Raw genomic sequence first — 22,916 nt, forward strand, 5'->3', positions numbered from 1 at the left:
CTAATTGAGACACATTGCACATTGAGTTGAGTTGTGGCCAACACTTTCGGATTGTTGCCCCATGGCCTACATGTATAACATTTACTGTAAAAGGCGATGGACAAAAATGCACACATTAATGCGTTACAACTTAGGAACATGCGTGGATCAAACAGTCTGAATATGTTATTGCATCAAATGAATATGCGTGTTTATATGTTGCTATTATTTTTATGTTGATCTTTTCTTATGTATTAGAAACAAAACGTTCACACCTATATGAATGCAGTTGTTGTATCGCATAAATTACAATTTACAACCATGACAACCTTTGGATAAATGCATGCATTGTAGATGAATATTATCACACAACAGAAATATTTTCACAGTCATTGTATATTCATAGGCGCGGCCATCTTCAAAGATTTATCATCAGAATAGGTAATTGTTTTATATGTTTTCAATTTCACACGAAATTGAACAAAATAAATTTATGACTATTAATAATGTATCTGATCTGAGCAATATATATATATATATATATATATATATATATATAAATATATCAGTGTTCATTATGGAGTACGAGTTTTGTGTTTTATGCATGTATATAAGTTAGTCCACCTATAGATTCCCCCAAAATATGATTTGGTAATTTCAAACTTTGCGTTTCATCGTATTCTTTTTAATTATTTTTATATTAATATGACCCAACTTTGTCTATTAATTTATACAAAAATGTGATTACGATGTGATTCATGTATATAGATTGGATGTCCTTTAGTATAGGCTTATAATGGTTCTTTGAAGATGCTTAAAGGACAAGTCCACCCCCAAGAAAAAGTTGATTTGAATAAAAAGATAAAAATCCAACAAGCATAACACACAAAAAATCATCAAAATCGGATGTAAAATAAGAAAGTTATGACATGTTAAAATTTTGCTTAATTTCACAAAACAGTTATATGCACATCCTGGTGGGTATGCAAATGAGGAGACTGATGACGTCATCCACTCACTATTTCTTTTGTATTTCATTATGAAATAGGGAATATTCTATTTTTCTCCTCATTGTCAAGTGAAACTTTATGATTCAGTCACAGTTTGTCCTTAGTGTCAAATCTATATAAAAAATGAAATATTGTATAATTCAAACAATAAAAACAAAAGAAATAGTGAGTGAGGGACAGTGGCGTACCTAGGATTTTTCACAGGGGGGGGGGGCAAAACCGTCCGCCAAAAAATTTGACAAGCAAAAAAAAATAAAAAATAAATGAAGGATTTCGTACCAGAAAAAAATTTGACAAGCAAAAAATAAAAAATAAAATAAAAAAATAAATAAAAAAATAAAAAAAATAAAAAAATAAAAAGGTCTTCAAGCTCGTTAGGGGGGTCAATAAAGGTCTTCAAGTTCGTCAGGGGGGGGGGGCAAAAAAGGTCTTTCAAGCTCGTCAGGGGGGCAGGGATACGTCCTTTGCATGGGTTGTGGCTCGTCAGGGGGACAGACTGCCCCCTCTGCCCCCCCCCCCCGTAGGTACGCTTAGTCTGCAGGCACAGACCCTGATTGGAACTTTGATCAATAAGTGTGCCTCCACGCAAAGACTAGCACATACAAAACTTGCTGTTCCAATACCTTCAGTACACAAGGCATGAGTAGGCTGCACATTCAGACCCTTAACTCGAGTGAAGGGTTTGCCCAGCAGACTAAGGTACGCTAGTGGTGAGGGACATCATCGACTTTCTCATTTGAGTTGCGCAAATCACTGTTTTGTGAAAAATAAGCAAAACTTTAAAGTGTCATAGCTTTCTTATTTTACATCCGATTTTGATGAAATTTTCAGCGTTTTGCTAGTTTGATTTTTCTCTATTTATTCGAATCAACATTTCACTGGGGTGGACTTGACCTTTAAAGTAATACAATTAATGATATGCAGGAGATCTGATTATCTTTGGTGAATTCGTTCAAAATCATTTTTTGGGCGATGTACAAATTAAACTTTGTACATGGGAGGTTGTCTATAATTTATGAAAATAAAATACCTATCTAAAAGCAAAAGTTTATTACTTAAATTGATTTCCTTAGCATTAGCTATCGAAGAAACATTTAAGAGCTGAAAGATAATTCAACTTTTAATCATAGAAACAATAATGATAATCATGGACTTGTTGATATACATCGATGACAGTTAGCTGCTCACATTAAATGCAGGCATGTCACTGCTCATGCTCAGTTGAAGATATGTACATGTAAATTTGTCAGGTACGCTAGTATAGCGCTTTGATTATTTAAACACTTCGTTGACTGCAATGAAATTGAGTTCATAATACGCTATTGGATTATTAAATCATACTAAAGCTTTATTTTAGCAAATTTGATCGAAAAGGGCTGAAATATATTTATAAATTATATTGGCTGTCTTGATGATGGAGTCGACCATTTGAGTTTAAGTACAAGCAATGCTTGTTCTCCATTCCAGCAAATAAAAGTTGTTATGAACCGGATGTTAAAAAAGAAAGCTGATGAACTTTGCTTTAAAGAAAATAGTTATATGCACATCCTGGTCGATATAAGAAAACGGGTGACCCGGTCACTCACTGTTTCTTTGTATTTTATTATATGAAATATGAAATATATTACTTTCCTCATTAAAAATATGAAATGCATTTTGATTATCTACGTGTGAGGGTGGGTGGGTGTGCATATACTTATACGTGTGCGTGAATGAGGGAGGGTGTGTGCGTGGGTGGGTGCGCGTGTGTGTGCTAATGTGTGTTGCGTATAGAGCCAGACATTTTGAGAGAGCACACTATTGCGTATGGTGGAAAACTCCCCAAATTTTGTGTGGTTTGTTCTTCGCATATTTTCTATTCGTTCCGCTCGCAATTTTTAAAAACATTCCCTCTTACACCATTTTGTGATATATTTTGAAATAATTCCCAGAAGGTACACCGTGTCTAACACTTATCTTCTCCTCCCACCCTCCCCCCCCTTACCCCTAACCCTCTTCTTGGTATTGAAACTGTTTTGGAAGGGGGGATCCAAGTATCCCGTGTGTGCACCAGTATGTGTGCGAGTATACATTTGTACACAATCATGTGAGTACACCATGGTGTACATCCATCCTTCCACATATTGCTCATCATAAAAATCTGGCTACGTCTCTGAATTCGTTTTTTTTTTTAATAATAAAAACGCTACGTTAGTTTTGGCGCAAAGTATCTCCTCGGCCCAGACAAAATTGGTGTCGCCGGCTCAAAACCCCCTTTCCACCAATGAGACATGAGAGTGAAAATATACAACACAATTCATCTGTCGTGCCGCCCCCGTGAAACACAAAATCTGCAATCAAGGCAGATCTGGTTCCTAAGCAGAATTGTGTCTGTCGTAAGGAACGATATTCGCCGGAGGACACCTGCAGGCAGGGGCGAAGCGCGAGCTGAATTTTTTTAGTATACTGACCTGAAAACAAGAAAAAGGTAACTGTTTAGGACTGTTTGTAGTAACTCATGTGAAGGATACATATCTCACTACACAGATAATGCGCGGGCCGAGAGCGAGCTGAAATTTATTTATATTCTGACCTGAAAGCTTGATATTCTAAGCATTTTTGGTACTATAATGATTAAGATGGGTATCTAAAAGAACAATAGATGCGAGCGGAAAATTTTGATATTTCGATCTGAAAAAAATTGCCAGTTAATGGACGTTTTTAATAAAGAACAAAATATATATCCAACAAAAGATTATTGCAAATCGAAGCGGGAGTTCTTTTGAGGTTTAGAACTGAAAACGGGGCATTCTATTCACCTATTTAATCATGAAAAGTATGGTTTTTTGCTACAGTATTGATGCGAGCGCGAGCTGAAATTTTTTATATTCCAATCTTAAAAAGCGGACATTTTGAGCACGATTTTAAATAAAGAACGAGTTTTTTATCTCAATCTCGCTTGCTGATTTCTGTGTACCATTACAATCTTATTTTATTTTTGCACATGCGGAATTATTGGGGGGGCAAAACCATGTTTGCCCCCCCAATATTTTCATTGGTGGGGCGATCGCCCCCTGCCCCCCCCCCCCCCCCCCCCCCCAGGATCGACGCCTCTGCCTGCAGGCAATGAAGGTCATATTCGCATGTGCAATACTGTGGAGCAGGCAAAAAACCCGGATGGCAGGGGAGCGACCGCTGCCCCCCCCCCCTAAAATTTTTTTTCAGTAGTAAAATAAAAGAGAAGAGGAAGCAAATGTAAAAAGAAAGAATACAAAAACGGGGAGAGGTGTGGTGGTCTAATACCCCTTTCATAAACCCAATAAAACACAATTATGCGGCTAATAGCAGCATAATTTGGTCGTAAAATCAGAGGAGGACAAGAGTTATCCGCATTATTCTGATGCTACTATTATCCGCATAATAGCGGCATCGGGACAAGATTTTGAGTTTATGAACGTATTTCCAAATAATGCGGATAATTGCCATGGTGCGGTCACAAGGTCACCCTTTTCCAACACAACCGCATTGGAGGGGGCGTGTCCAGTTGTCATGACGATTATCCGCCTTTTTCAGGACGGGTGCTCGTAAAAATTATTTATGGAGTTTGTGAACGCAATTTTTATTGAATTATCCGCATTACTCTTAGGCGGCTAATTGGAGGATATGTTTTATTGGGTTTATGAAAGGGGTATAATACCCCTATAATTCAATTGAGAAAAAAATATGACTTTTAGGTCATCTTACCCCCTCCCCTCCTCCCCCATCGAAATATTCTGGTGCCACCCTTGCCCACCCCCATTTGCAAATCCTGGATCTGCCTTTGTGTCCAATCGAGGATCACATATTGACCACTTCCAATGTGATATATTTGACCACTTTTGACAATATTTAGACAGTTAAGTTATTCCATCTTTACTTCCTCTGCCATTCCTTCTTCCACTCCCTATATAATGCGTGATTTTCCTCATCCTCTCATTTCGTGATTCTAAAGTAACCAGATAAAATCTATATATAATCATGTAAGAAAAAAAAGTTTATCTCAACACTTTTTTGCAATGCCACACCTCAAGCAAATATTACAAATATAAGTTTGCACCTTTCTGGTCTGAAAGGCCCAAAATTGCACCTATAAAGGCACTTCAAGGCCAGAAAGTTGCACCCTTTAAAGGGGCTCCCAGAGGGATTACTTATATTCATAGAGTGTAGAACAATGAGAAGTAGATGAAAAATCTAAATTTTTAACAATTTTTTTTAATAAGTTAATCAACGGCAAGGTGAAAATCACTTGATTTACAACTGATGTACATTATATCATAAAAAGAAATTTACAACTTTCCTTTGTACACTATTTACAATGCTAATACAAAACAATGCAAAATGAAGTCAATGTGCTAATTGATTCCTGCTCAAATAATCAATCCATCCTACACTGAACTTTTGTCCTAAAACCTACATTTTTCTTACCAGTCCAAATCGGTTTTGGCATCACATTGGTTTGAATATTAATGAGAACACACACCTAGACTCTGTTTAAGTCCACCTTCCAAAAGTCAAATAATGAGCTATTAATTAAGTCAAGGGATATTTTGTAGGCAAGAAAATGTTAACGTCAGCTTATTACATCTTCTAATATGCTTTTCACACTGCACATATTTTACTTAAATTGGTGGGGCTATGAGGGGGGGGTGTTCTTAGCCCCACCAATTTCCCGGGGTTAAGCTTAGCCCACTTCGGTTTCACACTGTTTTAAGTGGGCTAGCATATTACATAGTACGGTACTATCTTGCCCTGCAAAAAAGCAGGGTTAGCCATGCTAAGAGATGCAGTGTGAAACAAAACTGGGCTAAGGAAATGTGGGGCAAAGCATTAGCCAATCACAGAAGTCAAAATTGCATGTTAATCACGCTCTGTGTGGCAAAATCATCAATATTCATGAGCTGTGCGATAGTCCGGGGTTAAGAAAGATAGTATAGGGTTAAGGATAGTATGGGGTTAAGGAAATGCAGTGTGAAAAGCATACAAGTAAAATCTGCCAAAGTCGGACAAATTTCTGTGATCCCAAAAGATTTGTCTTCGGTAGATTCATCTGTATATCACACTCATGCAACATTATTACCCTGGCTTTAACAGAGCAGCTGTTACTCTCCTCCGTTTCAGGGAATAAATTCCTGCAAAGATACATAATTCTGAAACTACATCAAAATAAGATGTAATGATACATGATTATCTATTTTCCCTATTTTTTTCTCCACAAAACAGTGATTTGCAATACACTTTAGGGATAGCTGATCAAGTATTCACTATACCTTTCATCCTCCATTAATCTGAGGACAGTGCATTTATTGAATAGCTTTGTATCATCAACTACATGAAAATGAATACAAGTAATTTAAAAATGTAATAGAACATACATCAAAGAATTATTTAGTGTATTACATAATGGCTCTCTCAGTTGCACGACTGGAGACCACATTATTTTAGGCTGGATTTTGGACTTTCTCATCATTTCATTTAGTGAAAATCAGCTATGCATAAAGTCTTTTGTTAACCATACTAGAGCAACAATAGGAAAGCCATGAACATGCAATTAATAAAATTATCAAGTGCAGATATGGAACTTTTTAAGATATTTGATTTTCGTTTTGAAATTCAGATACCATCCGACAGGTGACTTTTTGGTATCCTTTTTTTAAATTCTTTTCAATCACTCATGTATGAATGAGGGATCACTGAGGTTGTACTAGATCAAAGAGAACACTCTAAGCTTTTATCAAGTTTATTTGTGATTAAGTTGTTATAAACTATTAATAATTCTTAGGTTTTTTTCTGAGATGCAATGTACAGTTAAGAAAAAAAATGTACATGCAAGCCTATCATAATCTGTAATATAAAAACAGGTACAATCAATCAAGTACCCCCTCAAATTTTGAAGTTTGTACAGCAGCCGATGAGATGAGTCCTAAGAAATTGCTGCAGAGTCATGATGATAATTGAGAATGATCCTTAGTATTCTTCCAGTGTTTTCTTGAGTGACTACACAATCCGATTCTGCTGGCATTGTGGAATCCTCAGGCTGCCTCAGGTTGCCAAAGTAAACAGAGGATTCAGAAGTCAACGAGTTAACCAATTGCCCTCTGGAACACCATGATACCTGCTCTTATCCAAGAATGCATAGTAGTCAACGACTTAATGAAAACAATACAAGCAAACTTGATTATTAACTATCACGTGAAGTGATTCTTGTAAGTCAGAGGGACAGGATGCTGCACGATGGTGTTGACGATCTGGTTCTCAAAGACGAATGCCTTGACACGCTCCATCAGAAATATGAAGAGGAACAAAACCGAGAGGTATTGAATCCAACCGTACTTGATGACCTGCCAGAAACCTGGAATATATGTACACTGGAATTAAGGAAAACAAGCTTTTCTTCAATTTGTATTTTGAAGAGGGGTTGTTGATTTGCCAAGAAGTTTACTACATTCTACATTAAGGATTGGATACCCCCTTCTTTTTCTCAATCACCAGTTATAGCCTTCAGTTACCAATCCAACTATGTTTATGTTCTAGAAGTAAGCCTGTCAGACATGCAACACATCTTCATATCTCCAGTGCTGCTCAAAAGTTAGTGAACCCCTCCAGGAAATGAACATATTTAAAGTATTCAAGTTCTGCCATGTTTTAGATACTTAACTGTGAAGTCTGTGAAAAAATATAATAAGGATTGTTTCTCTGGGCTCACCGATCCTTGTAGCGTTGCTGTCTTCATCTAACACTCGCATGAAGGAGTGCATTTTGTGGTGGGGTTCACTAACTTTTGTGCATAACTGTGCAAATTGAACTACTGGAGTATGAAAAGGATATACAATGGTCTCTTCTGGGTAGTAAATGGTTCCCTTGATGGTAAAAGGCTGGCCTGCTCCCCTTCCTGTCAACCATATTGGGTAGTCACACTCAAAACGTGTGGAAACTAGGAGAGAAAGGGAAGAATAGGTGAGAAAGAGAGAGGGGTAGGGAGAGGGAGACAATTAAAGAGAGGGAATGAGAGGGAGAGAGGAGAAGGGGACAGAAAATGTGTGTGAGAGAAAGATGACAGAAAGAGAAAGAAGTACACAGAGAGGAAGAATGGGAGAGGAAAGGAGAGACATACGAAAGGAAGGAGTGAAGTGCATAGAGGGCAAGAGGGAGGACAGAAATGTGTGTGGATGTGGAAGAGGGACAGAAAGAAAAAAAACAACATAAAGTCAGTATAAGTAGGGTAGAAAAATATTTTTCAAAAATAAGATGGATAAGATACTGGTCAGTAACTGTCTCCAAAATTCATAGGTAAGTACAACTACAAGAATAAAGTATACGATAAGGAATTTATTCTCTGCATAGTGCTTTATCATTTCAGGTACCAGTAATTCAGTTATATTGTGATCCTACTGGATACCGCTAATTTCAATAAACCACTATAATAACACTTTCTTGATCTTCATTTAACTTGCTCTGAATTTTACTCCAAGTACTGTAAGTGTGAAAATTAATTTCAAAAGCTTATCTAATAATAATTTTAACCTAATCCAAGACACTTCGCTCCAGGAGCATATGTGATATTTATGTTGTTATCCCTAGTCTGATTCCTTGAAAACTTTCTTTTCCTCTCTCTCTCTATCTCTCTCTTTCTCTCTCCTTTTACACAAATCATTTTATCACAAGGATTGAATTCCCCTGCAATGCCCCCCCAACCCCTATTAGACCACTCAATTAACTCACTATTTCTCTGTTGATAGGAGGCAAATATCTTGCTAAACGTATAGTCTTCAGCAAATACACTGGTTGAGTCAATAATGGGAACCTGAAGAAATAAAAAAAAACAAATATCATTATTCAATTTGAACAGAGTAAATTAATGATTACATGTCAACTCAGCTAAAATTCAAAGTACAGTCAAACAAACACTTTGATGACTCTGATACAAAACTATTTATAAATTTGGTAATCAACAAACTTATTTATTGAAAGCCATCAATATCATAGTTCATCAACTAATGGCATATGCACTACCCTTTGCAAACAAAAAAATGAATGACTTGACACTTTGAAAACTTGAGAAAAAAAAAGAAAACTTGACACGTCACAAATCTCCACTGTAAGGATAAATATGTCATGAATGCATAATAATTATATACATGTATGACTGGAAAGAGTAACTTCTCCCAAATAATTTGATACAATATTTATATGGAATGTCTTCATGCTTAGATAATCAGTCTAGGTATTCTTTGCAGTGATGGGAATTTTGATTTGCGCCAAAGTAAGGCATGAATGCAATGAATGAATCCTGATGCCAATGATGTCATAATCCAATATGAGTTAGTAAACATATAATTGTATATTCATTTTTCAATAAAAAAAACTTGAGAATTGCTACTAAAGAGTGTTTATTAACCGGATTAACTGGATTTTAATACAACCCTTGTAGGATTATGACATCATTGACACCTGGATTCATTCATTGCAGACATGCCTTGCTTTGGCGCAAATAAAAATTTACATCACTGCAAAGATTACCTCCTGATCATCTGAGCGTTAACAAATACCACATAAATATGGTATCAAATTATATCTTTCCAGCCATAGGAATTATGTGTTCATGACATTTTTCCTTACAATTTGGATATGTGAGGTATCAATTTTTTTAAAACTCACATGGGGTGTATAGAAAGATTTACAAACTCAATAGACAGTAATCATAACAAGACATTACTTTCCATAATGTATAGTAACGATTACTCTATATTGAGGTTTTTTTTATTCATAATCCTAGAATATAACTTGTAATTTGAAACTTTACATTTCCATTTCCACTTATTCTAAATAAATAGTGACCCTGATGACACCCTGAAACAGCACACACTTAAAATTAGATCCTCTAAACAACAGAATTACAGGTGCATGTAAATTATTGGAATTCCAATGCCAAAATGAATATACATATTTGCAAATTTTGTAGTTCTTTACAGAATGAAGCACATCTATCATCAACCAAATTGTATATCAGCTTCAGGACAAGACTATAGCCCTTGATTAAATCAACATTAGGAATGAATCACATTTATTCATGCATTAAAAGATATGGGTGGTCAAGCAAATTAATATCATTTTCATACCTTTCGGTTGAAACAAATATTAAATGGTTACGACACTAAGATTGCCATGCTAGATGATACAAGAATATAATTCACATTAATGACCATACATGCCCAAATCTCCCCTAAAATTCCCCCAAAATGCATGCTTTGGGGCAACCATTTTTTCTAGACTTGCCCCGACATCTGTCACAAACTATATTCAAGGTTATTTAGAAAATATCAATATTCTAACTTTGGCAGAATTTGCATTTATTGCATAAATTTTGCTTGTTACCCCCCAAATGTAGCCCTTAAAATAAAAGAAATGGCACCCCCCCAAAAAAAAATTCTACTATCACCCCTAAGTCCCCTATGTGGAGAAAAATATATCCCTAAAACCTGTTATTGACCCAGGTATGAAACGCTTCAGCCAGGATAAGGAATAGCATTCTACTTACATCATATCTTGTGTCATATCCCTTGTGGGCTAGAGGCTGTTTAAGTCTGAGATGAAGATCCCCATCCATATTCAGCTCAGCACCAGCTATGGCTGAGGTATGACTGACATATGCCATGGCTTCCATTCTAACATCACTGAATCTCTGTATTTCAAAAGTAACAATTAAATAATAACACATCTTTCTTGTATAATATACAATGTTCATGTACACCGTAAACTAGGGTGACTTTGGACACAACAAAAAAAGAGTATTGTTTCATTTCATAATAATAATAATAATAGTTACATTATGAAGCGCTATATAAATGTAAATATAATTATTATTATCAAATGTAATAATACTCATTTTCTGTTGTGTCCAAAGTCACCCCAGTTTATAACTGAACTCTCTTTTTAGGGTACTTTTGGAAAATTCAACTATTCTTTTCTGCTGGCATGCCTGAATGAATAATATAAACATTTGTAATTCAGAGCTACCTGTAAAAAAAACCCCATATATTCATGCCTCACAACTCAATAATTAACATTTGGTAGACATTTCATAGCACTTATTAATACAATACAATTTTCTGTTATTTTTTTAATACTCACATATAATCTGTAGTCAAATATGAAAATGAGTTGAGCTCCATGTACTTTCTCAGAATCAAGAACAGGTACCTCAATAGAGAAAATAAATTTATCATTCTTTCCATCTCTGTTTGAGTCTTCTTCTCTCGACTGTATCCATGAATAAAATGGGAGAATAGAAAAATATAATTGGATCATTGCTCTCAATGAGTCACATGTGAAGTGTAACCCTCCAATGGTTTTTATATCCTCTTTAATGTTGTGGTCCCCCAAATCAAATAAGATCACTGTCTCTCCCATAAATTAAAACTAAGTATGAACTTGATCCCTTACAAATTTCTAAGTTAATGCAAGAACAATATTTGTCAATGTTTATATTGACTCTTGTGTCCTTTGGCTTTGATATCCCAAAACTAATTAGATCAGTTATTCCCATATATGCATGCTTGAGTCTTGACAAAATATGAATTTGATCTGTTATTTTCAAACACATTTTAGTTATTTTGAGAATGAAAATAAGATTGACAGACAACCCAAAACCATAGTGCCTCTGCCAAACACCAACGGTTGGTCAAGCCACTAAGATGAAATAGCGGGATCAAGAGATACTGCTTTTTCCCATCATCAACAATTACACCAAAACAATGCTTCTTCAGAAATTATTCTGCTGAAAGTTAACATGGGAGGCAAAGCCTGAAAGACTTGCACATGATACTTTATTTCCACCAAGGTTTGCAAAACTGGTAATGAATATTTGCTCTTTAAAACTTGAAAGTGAAGTAAAAAAAAAAATAATGGAAAACCTGTTTGTACCTTCCACCTTCTTATATATGTAATTAAAGTGCTCCCTATCTACCACCTCCCCCCCCCCCACACACACACACACTACATGTCATTTAAATGCATTTCCACAAAGAAGTCTGCAAAACTGGTAATGAAGATTATGCTCTTTTAAACTTGAAAGAGAAATAAAAACATTTTATGGAAACCTGCTTGTGCCTTCACATGTAATTAAGTGGTCCCTATCTACCATCCCCCCCCCAAAAAAAAAAAAAAATTCTTGACTGGAAAATGAAAATTCTTACCTTGACAAGAGGTATCCGAAGGTTTGCTTGTTCAAGAAGATTAAAGTTGAGGTATGTACTCCAAGTAATATAACTAGTTTGTGAATCAGTTTGGAGGATGAGAAGGATCTGATGTTTGAACTTCACATCAGGTTGCTCTCTGTAGTATGCTTGTTTGATCCAAAAACCTGAACATATTCAAGAAAGGGAGAAGAAGAAAAGGATGTGACGGGGGATAAGTGAGAGAGAAAGGGATATTAATCACAACACAAGAATGGATAAAGTCAGTAGGCCAACAACCTTTCAAACTACAAGGAAATGGGAATGGAACATTCTACATCTAGTTCTAATTAGTTTCAGGAAAACTTCTCATTGCCACCACTCATGAGGTCATTGTATGCCTGGTGCCCCTGAAATCACTTGCCCAACATCAATACTATCTGCAACTGATAACTTGCTTTTGGTTTCCTATGAAAATTACATTTATAAAAATAATATGAAGGCCTTTGAAGTCTTCCAAAAGTGGTACTAGTATTTGATTAATATTTTTCCTTATGTCATGGAGGTGAGCTGAAGCTATAGAGACATTTTTGCCAATAGAGGGAGCACAATTTATATTAATATCAAAGTACTACAAGGAAAAGACTGAACACTTCCGAGTATTTTAAAATACAAATTGATGTAACATTTAATAATAATATATGAATGAATGATTAAATAAAATAGCTCATAATGAAAAGTCCTGTCTTCTTGTTGTTGAGTTTTTTATTCATATATAAGCTACACTTTTTGTTTACCAAAAAGGTGTGTACATGGAATCTACTGCTGGTTTGCTCAATGCATGTAGGAATTTTCTCAAGTTCTGTTTCTTCCAATTTAGTGCATCAGCGATAATAAATTGAAGGAATCTTTTTAAAGTGTGTTATTGTTGCAATGTTCCTGAAATTACCATCTTGACAAGATAAATAACCTGTATTTAAAAGATGGTAATTTCAGGAATTTTGAGTTTGATTAAAGTTTGATATCAATATTTCAATCACAGAAAATCAAGCCATAGTAATAGGTGTTGTGAATGCCAGAAGTGATGTCGCAGCATGCGTGACCCACTAGTTAGAAATCCACTGCCAAATGCGATCCCTTGTGCGAGGTTAGTAGTGTGAGTGTATTTCAATAAACAAAATTAAATAATATCAAAGTAAACAACATTAGATCTAGACCCACTTCTATGGTAGGGGGTCCTACAGCTACGAACCACTCCATTGTGCATGCAATTTCAATGGCAAAATAATTGCGCAGTCTAGCTCCGTGTGTGAAGCTGTGATGCAGAGATCCCTATTCAATTTTTCTACAGAGGCTGCAAGAAATCCTTGAATGCAAAAAAAACAGCAAATGTTTGGAATTTTTTAGTTATATTCACTTTAATTTCATATTTTTCTATGATAATATGGACATATTTTAGACATTTATTTGAGGCACAGGAAATACTATTTCTTTGCATGATAAATCAAGTGTGTAGCTTTAGGACCCCTTCTATGTCGGGCAGCGAAATCAAGAGGTGTTCGGAAACACAGCGGGATTTTCGTATTAGTGAGTTTTGTGATATTTTCTTCTTGGTTAAGGATATTTAGGAAATTTCTTACAAATTAATGAAAAATTAATTGTTCAAATATTAAAATTGGCATAGTCTTTATCGTTTGAAAACAAAGTGCGTAGCTTAAGCTTTTAAAGGTCCCCCCATGACGAAAAACCTCCATTTGAGAACACTATACCCCAGTTGTTCTCAATCAATTCTCTTCTCCAAGTACGACAAACCCTACTGCCCCAAGCATGCAATGTAAGTATCAAAACACCTGTTTCTTGACCTCGGTCCGAAGATAACACAACAGCCCGAGCGCGGTCCGTACAGCGAATGCCGCCATTTTTTATTCACTTACTTTCCTTATTTCGAGGTTGATTTTCTTCGTTCGAAATTGAAAATGGACTAACATTGAATTTTTTAATACAATATGCCTTTGAAAACGTGATTAAATATCGAAAACAATAATTTCATTCCGAAGGTCCTTCTACAGGCAGAGAAGTCTTACGTAATAGCACAGCTGTTGTTTATCATTTCGTCCTTGGCTCAACGCTCATAATCTGGCCTTTGGATGTGAAATTGAGACAGCGGGGATTACCTGGCCAAGCGGGGTTGATCAGGCGGGTGTTTCATAAAGCTGTTCATAAGTTAAGAGCGACTGGTGATCCTGTCTTGCGGTAAATGGTACACACCATTGGCGATGATCACCAGTCGTTCTTAAAGTCGCTCTTAACTTACGAACAGGTTTATGAAACGGCCCCCAGGGCTTGGAAATGTTTCAAACACGAAATGGGGTCTAATACCGCAGTTTGCAATCTGAACTGCGGTCTTTCCCCAAACGGGGGTTTGACGTAATGCCATCATACATTCACAAGTATCTACTTTCCTATTTGAATGCACAAATTTAAAGAAAATTTAAATGACGAGTGCCAAGGCAGTGACATAGACAGCTGGCAGCCGTCTGTTTTGAGGAGTTTTTTAACATTTTTATTTTTTTTAATTTCTCCTCGTACACAGACGGCTCGCTATCGTGCAGCCACCATTAGGGGGTTAACAATGCAAAATTGCCCCGACGGGGCTCGTTGATTTTTGTCTTTATTTCATAAAAATATATAAAAAGAACTGTACCAAAAGGCAAAATAAAGATTATTATTCCGTTTTGGCCTGAAATGAAACGGGGAAAAATAAAAAGGGGAAAAAACAGAGACTTACATCATGACTCATGTTACATGTATTTCGGCTGTCGCGCAACTTCCCTGTTTTATCCGAACTTAATACATAAACCACTCACACGTATTGCGAGGTTAGTATTAGTATACTAACATTAGTGTACATAAACATATGGCCATTAAGTCCCCAGTACAGATCTTGGTGAGTGGAGCTAGCCAGGCGGCTTCTTGAGAGTAAAAATCATTTACTAACGTAGGCTTACTCTAAACGAAGCCAGGCAGTCCTCCCTATTCATCTGCGTGTACCGCAAAAAACCCTGAAACTTTCGCCCCCGGGATTTCTACTTTCCTTCTAAAAGATCTAGCTCTAAATCGAGCGTCGCGTAACGTTGGGGAAGTACAATAAGAAACAAGATGGCGGCGTAAACATCGGGCAAGTCTCTTCCGTCTTTTCACAATATTTTTTCATTTTTTTGATGAATACTTGTTTTAAAAATAACGAGAGCGTAGAAATGTCGGAAATTAAGTTTTATCCCATGTACCACTCACACTAATACGAGGTTAGTATATGTACTAACCTCGTACAAGGGACCGTGTTTGACCCTGGATTTGAAGTAGTCGGCAAACATCGCTTCATTGCTGAAGTAATATTTGCCAAAACTCCTTCTCGCTACGCACCGGGGCTCTTTCCGGTAAGTAGCAATACATAAAAAAATTATACATATGATTTTGAAATGATTTCATTATAAAAAGAGCAAATTTCGCTTACCTCGGCCTAGCAAGTGACTTCGTTTGTCTCTTCTACGGAAATACAAGGAAGCCCGTTGGTGGCGCTAATAAATTTCACAACCTTGATTCAGCTCCTCGGTCATTTTATAACTGTGTCTAAATTCTTTGAATGTGCAATTCTTATGATTAATTTACTAATTATGGGCACCAATAAATGAAATACCTTTAAAAATATAATTCAAGATTACTATTGGCGAACACTTTTTTGCAATTGATTTAAAACGATGACTAATAAAATAAAATTGAAAAAATACACATGCCTGGAACGAAACCCAAGCTTTAACACACAACACAAACACACACGAACGTCAATAATACAGTATACCAAAGTCTATACAATGAAAAGATTGGACACTTCACGGACTTCGCGTAATGCCTTGCGTGGATATGAATATAAATCCCGTGCCCTCTTTAGGAGAAAATTGATATCCATGCCAACCAATTTTATCTCCGTGAAATCTTCACTAAAGATCAAGAAAATATACATACATATACTTAGGAGAAGTCATGGAAGGATCTAAATGATTCGGTAAGTGTCATACTCATAGCAGAATGTGAAATACCAGATTATGCGTGATATTTTATGTGGGCAAAAGCCCAATATATTTTCAATGTGTCGTGTGTGCCGTGTGAATATGACTGATATTCCTTCGCACGCGAGACGATATGAACCCATGGGTCATTGGGTGCCCATGTACATGATTTTAGAGCTACATGTAGATCTTTTAGAAGGAAAGTAGAAATCTCGGGGGCGAAAGTTTCAGGGTTTTTTGCGGTAGGCCTACACGCAGATGAATAGGGAGGACTGCCTGGCTTCGTTTAGAGTAAGCCTACGTTAGTAAATGATTTTTACTCTCAAGAAGCCGCCTGGCTTAGTGGAGCCAACATAATTACAGAGACCAAAGCCAAAGGCCTTTGCCAAAGCACAAAGGCATAAAAGCTTTAACTTAAAAAAAGTTTTGTTTTGCCTTTTGGTTTTGGTCTAGCAAGTGACAGGTTGTGTGTCCTAAATTTCTAAATTTTAGTGCAATATCCTAGGCAATATTATAAAGAAAAAACTGGAAAGGTTACAACTATTGAATTCATATTTTTGTGCAATCCGAAGACAAAAGAGTAGGTTTGAATTTTTTTAAATGTCCGGACACATAAGAACGAGAAGAGGTGACAGAAAAACAAGTAGGTGGGACTGAACAATAAAAACGGTATTTACATTTTCATTTTGATAGTATATTATACAGCATTTACTAACCTTCACTTCTGTACGCGATCAAGAAAGGTGGTATTACTGTAAAAAGAAAAGCTAATACAGCAAATATAGTAGCTTTGGTGCAAATACTGGCATTATATCTTGTCCGAATTGGACTCGAAAAAAGCTCCAGAACCGCCATTTTGACGCTTGTCGGCTGCTATGGAATTCATGAATATTGATCATCCTCAGGATCAGATTGGGTCACGTCACATATAATGAATATGCATATTTACATATTGGTTGAACTCGAGCAAGTACTTGTACATGATTATTTTCATAATTTTTTTATGACTATTATGATTAAATAGACCATGAACAATCACAGAAACTATGATTATGATTTTGATGATATCCTCAATTATAATAATTAAATGACCATGGGCGTCATGCATATAGATCCATTACTTGAAATAATACTCATCTATTCTGGCATCGCCGCGAAGTTTAAAAAGTGATTCAATTCAATATGATTCCATTTATTCAACAACATCAATTCGATGTTGAGGCAATGGGGGTATTGAGCCGAAATATTGGGTGTTCAGTCTTTGCAAAGAGCAAAGCCACTAACCCTGATGGAGTGTCGATTTTTTTTTTAAAATTCAGATCTAAAGAAAAATTATCATTTAATGTACCGGTAGGCCTACTTTTGCAATCATACACGTGATCCGTATCTCACTAAATAAATAAGGCGAGCTCCGAATGCGAGCTGATCGATTGATAGATATATGCTACCCGAAATTGATTTTTTTTTCAATAACTGTTTGACATATGTGGAAAATAACTCTCAAAAAGTCACTAACAAGCGACGTGTGCAAGCATATCGGTCACAGTCATTAAATCTAATTTCATCATAACCCCATTTTCATTTCCTTTTCTCTCACCTTTTTTTTTTGGGGGGGGGGGGGGTCTTGAAAGTTTTTGCGGGCAGTCCTCATCATACGCCAGTGCTTTAGGCATTAGTCATAATCAATAATGCACGGTTCTTAGTTTTGTTGATGTTTGTCTGGATTGCCTATAACTCCTTTTAATTGCTTTTGAGTTTGAAAACTCGGAATTTGCACTTGGAAAATGTATGATCATGGAGTGACCATAAATTGCGCACAACTTTATTCAAACTTTACCATGAAGTTGTTTTTCATTAAAAAAATATCACAGTTAAAATCACAATAAATCACTCGACGGAATAAAGTAGGTCAAGGGTTTCGCTGCAGGTATTCGGTGATCTCAAAATTCTATATGGCGATGACTCGTGCGCGCTAGGCTGAAAATTGTCATAAAAAGTGTGACCTTAAAGTGATACTCCAGGTTGAAGATATTTGTATTTCAATGAATAGAGTAAAATTCACAGAGGAAAATGCCTCAATGAAAATTTGATCAAAATCGGATAACAATAACGAAGTTTTATTGAATTTTAAAGATTTGCATTATCTGTATGGTGAAACAATCTAGGTACATGAATATCCATTAGATGGGCTGATGATGTCACATCCCCACTTTCCTTTTTCAAATGTTATTACATGAAATCATAATTGTTTCATTTTTGTATATATTATGTGTAAAAGATGTGTCTCCATTATGATGAAATAAGTTGCAGCAAGAAATAACTAATGCTCTTAATCACTTGTCAATCCAATTGTTTTAGTTCTTAATAAATTTTTTTTTTTTGTAGTAAACATAATTTCATAATAAAATCCAAAAGAAAAAGTGGGGATGTGACATTCATCAGCCCACCTAATGAATGTTCGAATATTCATGAGACATGCCTTGAACTTCACCCGTAATGCAAATTTTCAAGATTCAATAACTTCGTTATTTGTTATCCGATTTTGATCAAATTTTCAGCATTACGCTTTGCGAATTTTATTCTATTTAGATTGAATATATTCAGCCCGGAGCATCCCTTTAGCTTGCGCACGATCATTTTGCCCAACTTTAGAAAAGAAATAAACAATGAAGCAGATACAAGGTGAGATAATTTTATCAGATTGAGGTTAAAGAAATGCCATAAAATCGGTTGATATCGCATTTGGCTAACTCGTTTGAAGAGTGAAGACCACTGCTTGCAAAATGGCGATTGGAACGGACGCAATTTAAGGTAACAAAATTTGCTGGTTTACGGGTTTTGCCAATATATTCACCGTAATCTGGGTTATTTTAGGTCTATTTTTCATCATGCAGAGTCATGATATAAATTAGATATTGAGATATTCGACAGTGCGCAAAATTAAGGTCACACCACCATACATTATTTTCTGTATTTTCCTCAGTAGTCATTATTCAGATATATTGCATGTCTTTATTTTCTCTCTTTTTGGGGGGATTTAATTGAGAGTTGTTTCGTTTCCATTGGTTTCTTTACTATTGAGAATGTTACTTTTTGTTTGGATCAAAATTAACAAACTATTTGAATTTGAATTAATATTTTTTTCTGAGGGTTTGATCACATTTTTTGTGTTATCCGATTAACAATTTAGGCTACTTCTAACTGTATAGGCCTACTTCTAACTTATTTATTTTCAGAATCCCTTATTATTATTTCATTTTATTTATCTCAGGGTGCAGGGGCCGGGAAACGATAATGAAAAGGGGACTGAAGTACTGAACATGCATGAAAATCACAATTTGATTTACACATTTACTAAACACATGTGGGGGCTGAATTAAGCCCTCCTTCCCCCTCCCCCCACTCACATGGCCATGCCGAGACGTTTACCGTACGCTGCCCAATCGTCGCTCAGTTTACGTATTTTCCTTTATGTTTCATTCAATTAGCTATGATACCCTTACTTCTTTCACTTCTGAGTGAGAAAGTGTGTAATTTTGTTGTGATTAAATGTATTGTTTACAAGTTTTATAGTACTATACACTGTATAAAATGTTTCTTTCGCCAAGTGCAATTATTTTTAGGGCCTCAAACTTTTTGTTACTGATCTACGCCTATATATCATTTTTTGTTATCCTCCAAACTTTATTCCGTATTTTTTATAAAATACATATTTTCAAAAAACCTTTCCCGACAAACTTTTAACTGATTTCAATTGTCTAATAATATGAATATGATTCTAATCCATTCATGAATTTTATGAGTATATTATTATTTATTTATTTATTTCGGAAATGAAAAGTATATGAAATTGGAACAATTAATGTAATACAACATTAACAGAGTATAGACTGAGCACCCACTGGGTCAAATAAATTACTGTTGTCAATAAAGACCATGACCCTATAACCAGTGAATAAGGGTGCTTACATAAAATCGGAAGTGGATAAAAGAGTCAGCATGAACAAAAATGTTTAAAGAACAATATATATAATAGAATAACATGCTTGATATAGTTAAGTTAACTTAATTAACTTAAAATATCAATATTGATGAATTTACATTCTTATAAATAAAACGCTATAAAGCTCTTTTAGCACATTCGCCATTCAAAGTAATCATTTTCGCCACTCATCCAACTTGAGTGCCCCCCCCCCTTGTTGTCCCTTCCGCTCATCGCCCCCTGATGCCATTGACCATTGATTTCCATTATTATTATTTTTTTTTTAGAAATAATTATTTGCATCCTCCTTCAGGTTCTAATTCAAATTTGTTGCTTTTACACGGTCTTGACTCATTATTTATCAAGTATATGTATTCGTGTATCCCACTTTTTTGTTTACTCTTTACTTTTTCTTGTCGTATTGATATTTTATGGGACTCTCACTGCATATTCTTTGGAGCCTTCAACCAACAAGCTTTGCTTTTACTTTTAGCTCCCTCATATCCACATCTCTCATTTTCTTTGTCATAATTTTAAAACCAATTACAAGAATACATTCTAGTACTTTTTTCTATTGTTATATTATGTATACATTTCATATTTTAACGATGTTTATTTATGCTTATCTATGAAAACTTGTATTGTATAATATTATTGTTTGTATTGAATTCTTGATTTTTTGAAAATGTGAAATGTTGATGTGCATAAACCTTGAACCCTGAACTCTGATAATATTTTTGGGGGATTCCCTTATGTTGACTTTCATTAAAAAAAAGCTCATCTTGAAAAACAACAATAAATATTTAATCACCTCGCTGGTTTAAGTTCATATTCGAACTCCCGTCAATAATAGGAGAGGGAAAAAGGCACTCAAGAAAATTATATTTGTTCAAAATAAATTGGTCAATTTAAATCCTGTTCCGTTTTCAAACAAAACACAATAAAAAAAGGAAATCTCCAGAAACATGACAAAGTTTCATCTATTCAAATCAATCAGGAAACTACTGACCGAGTTCAAAAGGCCTATATAGGCCCATTAGTAGGAGATTTTTTCTTATTTATTCATTTAAATTCTTTATTTTATTTAGATTTTTAGATATGAATCAGATAGGCATGCAGATAATGCGTATGGGCCTAACATAAAATATATGTATCATTAGGCTCATAAGTTATCACATATATGCCTAATTACACATCTATTTGAGGTGACGTGTATTAAATCCTTGTTTCATTCCAATTAAATTATCCATAAATTTCATACTCTGAGTAAATGATATTGGTAATCATCAAAATATGAATACGCCACATAAAAAACCCAGTATTACGATCGATAATAGCCTAGAAGAAATGCCAGGGGCCGCGGAACCGGGGGAGGGGCTTCACCCCAGAACAACAAAAAACTATCCCTATATCTCCAAGTTGTTTGTACGTCGGTATTTAGTGATAAACATCGAAGTCTCATTTTTTAGCATTGATGACCCTACGATTCGTTATAGAGCAAGATAATTTTTGTAAAACTTTTTCCCACACACTTTGGGCTGGGACAATGATTACAATTAAATCTCGAAATATTTCTGGTGAACAGTGACAAACTCTTTTGATCATCTTTCAACATTTCTGTAAACGTCAGCTTATCTGCCTGCTCCATGATAAATCGTTGACGACCGAGGGGCTTTTAGTTGCCGTCACCCTCAGCTAAAGGGAGAGAGAGGGGGAGATAGAGAAGAAATCATAGGAGAAGTGAGAGAGGAAAATGTAAAAGAGTATAAAGACGAAAAAATGGCCGCGTTGCAAAAAAGACAACGGAAGAGGTATCAATCAAGGCCGGAATAGGAAAATAATGAAATGAAAAAAAAAAGATTAAGAGGAAGGAAAATAAAAGGAAGAAGACAAGACGAAAATGAGAGTTGGGGGAGCGACAAATACCTGTACCCTTCATTTAGAACAAAACAACTATTCAGCCTGCGCTTCGCGCCCGCATTGCCCGTTTGTTTCATTATTCATGTCTTGTTTTCAAGTCATTCTCGGTTTGTAAGATAAAACATCATTACAAAAGTGCTTAAAATGTCTCGTTTTTTCTCTGAATCAGGGGCGGAAATCTCTCCCAAAAAGTAGGGGGGGGCAAGGGGCTGGAAAATGTGACAAGCAAAAAAAAATTGTTCATGAATTCATATGACACTCGATCTCTTTTCGATCTCTTTTAAGACTTACTTTATTATTCATGCATTACAGTTATAATCTGCTCTAGCTAACATAATGAGCATAATAATATAAGCTGATCAATCGAGCTGATTTCTCTTAGAAAGTTGTACAAGCAAATATTACCACTATTCTTATTGAAGCGATGTTTCTTATGAGGTAGGCCTATACTGAATTATGACCTGAAATAAATTCAGACATTCCTACATTGTTTACTCTTATACTCTATAGATTTTGGTCATTTTGCCTCCGACGAAGATTCTGCTAGGATCGAAAGCATAGGCCCCCTTTTTGACTTCTTAATTTTCATCTCATATTAAATTCACGAGTTGAATTAGTAGAGTAATCAGGCGTTACCATGGCAACATACCATTACCATGCATTCAAATGAACTTATATCCATGCAGAACACTCTGTTGTTTTCGATATTTAATTCAAATGAATTGGTCAAACCTATATAGATTTTGGCATTTTCATTGTCATTTTCCAC

At 35.5% G+C, this 22,916-nt stretch overlaps 1 protein-coding gene across 1 annotated transcript; it reads right to left on the bottom strand.

Annotated features, from left to right (window-relative positions):
• Positions 1-5,199: 5,199 nt before the first annotated feature.
• Positions 5,200-17,141, bottom strand: LOC129275981 (transmembrane protein 231-like). Its single transcript, XM_064114584.1, has 7 exons — positions 16,962-17,141; positions 12,200-12,366; positions 11,136-11,264; positions 10,543-10,686; positions 8,727-8,808; positions 7,829-7,938; positions 5,200-7,363 (listed from the first exon to the last, which is right to left on the bottom strand). Exons 1-7 carry the CDS (start codon positions 17,098-17,100, stop codon positions 7,193-7,195), a joined length of 942 nt encoding a protein of 313 aa, XP_063970654.1. The 5' UTR covers positions 17,101-17,141; the 3' UTR covers positions 5,200-7,192.
• Positions 17,142-22,916: the final 5,775 nt, after the last annotated feature.

This window comes from Lytechinus pictus, chromosome 2 (genome assembly GCF_037042905.1).
Source record: "Lytechinus pictus isolate F3 Inbred chromosome 2, Lp3.0, whole genome shotgun sequence".
Classification (NCBI taxonomy): Eukaryota; Metazoa; Echinodermata; class Echinoidea; order Temnopleuroida; family Toxopneustidae; genus Lytechinus; species Lytechinus pictus.

Excerpts from the sequence above, each read along its gene's own strand:
- LOC129275981 (XM_064114584.1), bottom strand. The coding sequence starts at position 17,100 with ATGGCGGTTCTGGAGCTTTTTTCGAGTCCAATTCGGACAAGATATAAT. Across the intron at positions 10,687-11,135 it reads TATTTGACTACAGATTATAT|AGATTCAGTGATGTTAGAAT; the intron begins GTGAGTATTAAA and ends TTTGAAATACAG. Across the intron at positions 8,809-10,542 it reads GATATGACACAAGATATGAT|GTTCCCATTATTGACTCAAC; the intron begins GTAAGTAGAATG and ends TTATTTCTTCAG.